Consider the following 6,674-nt stretch of genomic DNA (forward strand, 5'->3'; position numbering starts at 1 on the left):
TGAGTAAGCTAAAGACCTATATCGATTTGTCTAATGGGTATCGGTATCGGTATCAGGTGCCGACTGAGGATGAAAGAGTTTGGATAATGCCGGAGTTCGGGATGCATGGCATAACTATGATTATGTTCCAGTTTGGTCTTCGGTTGCTGATGCATCCTTTCTTCTTGACGATGTACGAGGCCATCGGGTGCGGGCTTGGTCAGTTGACGCCTAACTCCATTGCTCAGCTTAGCGGATTTGTGGCGTTGTGTTGTGACAAGGGTCGACTTCCGACTCTGAAATTGTTTTTTTCAATATATGGCGTTCGTTACCACGACGGGCAGGTGTACTTCGACTCTCGACATAAGAGGATGAAGATTGTTAGCGTTAGGTCTTCGAATTATGGTTATCATGCCCAGTGGTTGTATGTTGAGGGGCCTGACTTGGTGTTTATGAAGCCAAGTGGAAAGATTGATCAGGGTACGATAGATTACTTAAACAATTTGGAGAAGCATGACACGTCGTATCTAGACGAGTTTCATGGGTCAAGATCGTTATATACCCATTTAGATTTGAAAGATTTTAGCTTTTTGGAAATGCACGACTGTAAGGGGGATTTTCGCTTGTTGTTGTCTTTATCTATTCCCTTTCTATCTTTTTTTTCTTTCTATATATATATATATATATGATGTAGCTGATCTATTTTTATTCCGTGTTTCAGTGGCGGGGGCTTCTTTGAAAAGAATTTTGGACAACGGGGTTCGAGAAGAAATGGACAAAGCTATGATGCTTTTGTTATAGCGTGCTACAACGAAGCCTACTGATGCTACTAAGCCAGGCCCATCTGGTGCCAACCACTCTGTTTCTATAGAGTTGCTTGACGATCAGGGAAATAATGTGGTCAAGGATCATGATAAGGTTGTGTCAGATGTTGTTCCGGATGAGATTAGTCTTCGTAAGCGTCCTCGACGCGAAGAGGATGAAGGGACTGTTGGTGATCAGAATGCTGCGGTTAAAGGTGTGAATAAGACACTGACGCTTGTGGGTAAACGAGTGTTGATGGCGAACACTGTCGACCCCCCATCTAAGAAGGAAGCTGTTAGGGTCGAGATTCAGCCCACCGAACGATGGACAGGTGGATTCACCGTGCCTTTGAGGGCACTTAAGATTTTTAATCTGCCTCAGGATGCAGTGGTGTATGAGGGTCGACGTCGCGATGAACTTGCTGATCAATGCAAGAGTCGGGTTGGATGGGTATGCCTATTTCGTTCTCTTCTTTCTTTCTTTCACTTCCCTTCTTTTCTTTTTTATGTACTTTAATTCGATTATATTAATGTTGCTTTTGCTAGTCGTATTTTATGTATTATTGATTTTTTGCCCCTTATATTTTGACAGTTTCTTGCTGATTTTATGCACATTGTGGAGGAGTATAGGGCTGATGTCGATGGTGAGATTCGTGCGAAGCTTGAGGCTGAAATTACCGCTCTTAAGGGGGAGAAAAAGAAGGCTGGGGCTAGTTTTTCTGAGCTTGAGAAGATAGTGAGTGATTTGGTTAATGCCAACACTGCGCTGTCGAAGAAAGTTGGAGAGACGGAGGTTGTCGAGTAGACGCTCAGCAACAAGGTTCTGGAGCTCGAGGGTCGACTTCGGGAAGTCGAAAATGAGCGCGATGATGAGAGGACTAAGCGTCAGGGTTTGGATCGTCAGGTCGATGGTATGAATGGTTCTTACAAGCTGATAGTGGAGGAAAATGAGAACCTGAAGGTCGAGGTGCAGAAGGGTGTGGAAGAAATTGCTGATGTTTTGGGCGATGGTTATGGTAGATGCATTCGCAGGATGGCGGAGGCTGGTTTTAACGTCGAGGGGCACGCCTTAGAAGATCATCTGAGAGATCTGGCGGCCTCGAAGGGTGGAGACTCATGAAGGCGGGGAATGCCTCATTGGCTGATGTAATAGACTAATTATTGATTATTATGTTCTTGGTTTTTGCGAACTTGATTTTTTGTTTGGATCTGGAAATTTTCTTTCGTATGATGTGTTTGGATTATGTCTTAAGACTATTTGTATATTGCAATCTCTAAAAATACTCCTTAAGACTATTATGACTTAAGACTATTTTTGTTTGGATATGTTATTGCAATTTCTGCTTTAAGTTTGCGAAAAGATTTCTCCTTCTTTTTTTTTTGCATTATGAAAATGAATCATACCTTTATTTCTTGTTTTGACTTAAAGCCGTTTGGAGTAACTTCTGTTTTATCATTACAATCTCTTCTTGTAGTTTGTGAAAAGATTTCTCCTTCTTTCCTTTTTGCATTATGAAAATGAATCATATTTTATTTCTTGTTTTTGACTTGAAGTCGTTTGGAATAATTTATCGTTTTTGTAAAAGATAAAGAAATTTATCGGTACTCTTTGTTTTTCGAAATAAGTTAATAACATTCATTGTCATAAATTAATCACCCCTCGATGGGGTCTCATAATGACCCTCATTGCATCGAGGGTTAGTCTTTGGTATGGCAGTTGTTGCCTCCAGATATCGAACTACATAGAAAAGCAAACTATTGATAGAACTTTTTAAGATGAATTCCATTCCAGGCATTTTTGATAGGCCAGTCATCGAGATGAGAAAGTTCATAGGTCCCCGAGCTCACCACCTTCGACACCCGATAGGGACCTTCCCATGTTGGTTTAAATTTTCCTGAAATGGCGGGTTGTGACGCCACAGAATCTCTGAGGACAAGATCATCTACCTTAAGACACTTGGGTTTGACCTTTTTGTTGAAGTATCTTGCGGTTTTTTCTTGCTGTGCAATCATCCGAATTCGGGATTCCTTCCTTGTTTCTTCAAGTAGGTCATTGTGAAGACGCAAACCCTCAAGTGAGAGAATGAGATCGAATACCTCGATCCGTGGGGAGATTAAGCTTACCTCGACAGGTAGGACAGCGTCCACGCCGTATGCGAGGCGGGATGGGGTTTCTCCTGTTGCGCTTTGAGGAGTTGTCCTATAAGACCATAACACATTTGGGAGTTCATCAACCCAACGGGGTATTTCCTCAATTCTTTTCTTCAGACCTTGCAGAATGGTTCTGTTTGTTACTTCTGAGAGCCCATTAGCTTGGGGATATGCTACAAATGCCTTGATATGTTGGATCTTTAAATCTTCCAGAGACTTCTCGAACTGAGCTCCCACAAACTGTGTGCCCTTATCGGAAACAGAACTCTAGGAACTCCAAAGTGAAAGATGACATGCTCCATAAATAATTCTATCATCTCTTTTTCTCGAATCTTGGAAATGCGCTTTGCCTCGACCCATTTGGTTGCATAATCAACAGCGACTATGATGTATTGGCATTGATTTATGGATTTTGGGAAGGGGCATACAATATCTATTCCCCATTGGAAAAAAGGACACGGGATGAAGACTGAATTTAGCTCGGTCGTGGGTCTACGTCTTACGTTCCAATAGAACTGACATGCTTGGCATTTTTTGACGTAATCTTCACAATCTTTTCGGACTGTGGGCCGGTATAGTCCCTGTTTAATCACTTTAAGGGCTAGGTTATTCCCACCGAGGTGTTCACCGCAGATGTCAGTGTGTATCTCGACAATTGCTTGAAGGGCTTCATCTGGAGCCAAGCAACGGAGCAGTGGTTTGGAAAGAGCACGTCGATATAACAATGAGCCAATAACGCAATAGTTTCTAGCTTTAAATATGAGTGCACGAGCCTCAGCCTTGTGTTCAGGAAGTTTATCGTCGATGATATAGTCGAGGAAAGGTTGACGCCAGTCGAATCTGCTCTGAATTTGAGTGACGAACGTTTCATCAATGGAAGGAATTACTAAGACATCGACGTATATTGTGTTGGGATTAACGGGTAAATTGGATGATGCCAACTTGGCAAGGGAGTCATCTCACTGGTTTTCTTCTCTGACGATATTCGACATCCTCCATGAAGAGAATTTCCTAAGTAGCTCCTGTGTTCGGGCCAGGTATTAGGCTATCCTTTCATTATGTGCCTTGAAGTCACCGCCTATTTGTTTAGAGACTAACTGAGAGTCCCCGAATATGTCGATTACCTCAGCCTCGAGGTTTGCCACGAGCTTCAGTCCTGTGATGAGTGCCTCGTATTCGGCCACGTTATTTGTGGCGGAGAACCCGAATTTGAGTGCTTGTTGGATTTTGAATCCCTCTGGACTGATTAATATTATCCCTGCTCCCCCGGAGTCGGATGTCGAAGATCCATCCACGAATAACAGCCATGGACGTAATTGGTCCTCATCAGGTTTTGGTGCCCTGGTCTTAAACTGGTATTCAACGACAAAATCTGAGAGAACTTGAGCCTTGATCGTCGTTCGAGGCTTATACTCGATGTAGAATTGGTTTAACTCGATAGTCCATGCTGCAAGTCTGCCCATTATATCAGGCTTGTGTAGGATTCTTTCCAGAGGTTGATTCGTGAGGACATGGATCTCCCTTGCGTGAAAGTAGTGTCGTAGTTTCCGGCTTGCAACCACGAGGGCATATACGAGTTTTCAACTTATGGATATCTTGTTTCTGCGTCACGAAGTGAATGACTAATATAGTATATAGGGACGTCTTTTCCTTCATCGACCCGTACCAATATAGCCGCAACTGTTTCATCGGAGGCAGAGAGATATACTCGTAACGACTCGCCAGCTAAGGGCCGAGTGAGGATTGGCGAGTTTGTCAAGAATTTTTTTAACTCAGAGAAATTATTTTCACAGTCGTCGTTCTATTCAAAATGTGAGGATTTGGAAGCTTTCTTCATTGCAGAGAAGAAAGGAATGCACCTTTTTGAAGATTGGGGAATGAACCTTCAAAGCGCAGCTATACATCCGGTTAGCTTTTGTAGATCTTTGACGGATTTTGGATTTTCCATTTCCAAAATTGCCTTTGTCTGAGTTGGGTCTGCCTCGATCCCTTTTTGGGTAACCAAGAATCTTAGGAACTTACCCGCCGTAATACCGAACGAACACTTGGTTGGGTTTAGCCACATATTGTTGGTTCTCGCATTTTCAAATATTTCACGGAGGTCGGACACGTGGTCATAAGAAACCTTTGATTTTATAATCATGTCATTGACATATATCAACATGTTCCTTCCTATTTGCGAGGCGAATATCTTATCCACCATCTGTTGAAATGTGGCCCCCGCATTGGTTAAACCAAAAGGCATTACCCTGTACCCGAAGACTCTCCTGCGTGTGATGAACGCAGTTTGTTGCCAATCTTGTGAATCCATCTTAATTTGATTATACCCGAAAAAGGTGTCCATAAAAGAGAGGAGTTCATTTCCCGCGGTAGCGTCTATGAGCTGGTCGATGTTCGGCAGAGGGTAGAAATCTTTGGGGCACGCCTTATTGACATCATAGTAATCAATGCACATTCTCCACTTTCCGTTGCTTTTCTTGACCAGGACCACATTCGATATCCATGTGGGAAATTGCATTGGTTCAATGAAACCGGCTTCGAGGAGCCTGTCGACCTCTTGGTCGATGGCGGCTCTTTTCTCGGCAGAAAAAATTCGGTGCTTTTATCGTATGGGTCTGATGCTTTTACTGATGTGGATGCTTTTACTGATGTGGAGTGAACGTCGTGCCACGACTTCTGGGATCCCGGGCATATCTCTTGGGTTCCACGCGAAAATGTCAGAAAACTCTCGGATAAGATTCGTGATTTCTCTCTTGAGTACTTCAGGAAGATTTTTGCCAATTCTTGTAGTTTTATCAGGATTTCCTTCGAATACTTCTATATCCTCAGTTTCTTCGGCAGGAGAGCATGAATTACTCATGGATGTATCGACTAGTTCCCTTGGGTCGATATCAAGCACTTGGTTGACCTCTAGATCCTCGTCTGTCTTTTTCCTTGGAGAGATAATGGTTAAATAACATTGTCTAGCTGTTGCTTGATCACCCACCATTTCTCCTATACCAAAGTCTGTAGGGAATTTCATTTTCAAATGGGAGATGGAAGTTATAGCCCGTAGGGCAGTGATCGTCGTTCGGCCCAATATGGCGTTGAAATTAGAGGATGTGCTGATCACATGAAACTTGACCATCTTCCAAATTTGGCACCGAAGGGGAGCCGAAAAGAACCAGCATGTCGACAGTTCCTACCACGTGTACTTAGTTCCCAGTGAACCCATATAACGGGGTTCGAGAATTCTCAGGCGCCGATCGCCGAGGTCCATTCGAGAGCAGGCATGGTGATATACAATACGTCAACGGAGCTGCCGTTATCGACCAACATTTTTTTAACTATATTATTTCCTACTCGAGTAGTGATGACAAGGGCTTCCTGATGGCCCTCGATGAGACCGGGGCAGTAATAGTCGTCTGAGAAGGAAATGATAGGAGAAGGGTTCGCTCGAGGGCGTTTAACTGTCGATGGATTGACATTAAAAAATTCTCGGGCATAAATTTTTCGGGAGTTTTGAGAAAGCCCTCTAGCAGCTATGCCACCAAAGATAACGTCAATTACCCGACCTTCTTCATCTCGTCTGTGACGTCTAGGAGAATCTTCTTGTTGCACATAATGCTAAAGCTACCCTCGGTGAATCTTTCCTTCGATGAGGTTACTGAGTTGAAAATATTATTCAGTCGTATGGCCTGTATCTTCGTGGTAATCACAGTATCTAGAGCTCGGAGGACGACCCGGTTTCATGGGCCTCGG

General features: G+C 43.3%; 1 protein-coding gene across 1 annotated transcript; it reads right to left on the bottom strand.

The window, feature by feature from the left end:
• Window positions 1–2,537: 2,537 nt before the first annotated feature.
• LOC141686070 (uncharacterized) lies at window positions 2,538–4,396 on the bottom strand. Its single transcript, XM_074491131.1, has 3 exons — window positions 4,058–4,396; window positions 3,437–3,778; window positions 2,538–3,200 (listed from the first exon to the last, which is right to left on the bottom strand). The coding sequence occupies exons 1-3, from the start codon at window positions 4,394–4,396 to the stop codon at window positions 2,538–2,540; spliced, it is 1,344 nt and encodes a 447-aa protein (XP_074347232.1).
• Window positions 4,397–6,674: the final 2,278 nt, after the last annotated feature.

The sequence above is a fragment of the Apium graveolens genome, chromosome 9 (assembly GCF_009905375.1).
Source record: "Apium graveolens cultivar Ventura chromosome 9, ASM990537v1, whole genome shotgun sequence".
In the NCBI taxonomy this organism is placed as follows: Eukaryota; Viridiplantae; Streptophyta; class Magnoliopsida; order Apiales; family Apiaceae; genus Apium; species Apium graveolens.

What these genes read in the sequence shown, in the direction of transcription:
- LOC141686070 (XM_074491131.1), bottom strand. Translation starts at nt 4,396, where the DNA reads ATGGGCAGACTTGCAGCATGGACTATCGAGTTAAACCAATTCTACATC. An exon ending in TGGCAAACCTCGAGGCTGAG is followed by an intron (nt 3,779 to 4,057) that starts GTAATCGACATA and finishes ACTCAAATTCAG; the next exon opens with AGCAGATTCGACTGGCGTCA. An exon ending in CATGTCAGTTCTATTGGAAC is followed by an intron (nt 3,201 to 3,436) that starts GTAAGACGTAGA and finishes TGGAGTTCCTAG; the next exon opens with AGTTCTGTTTCCGATAAGGG.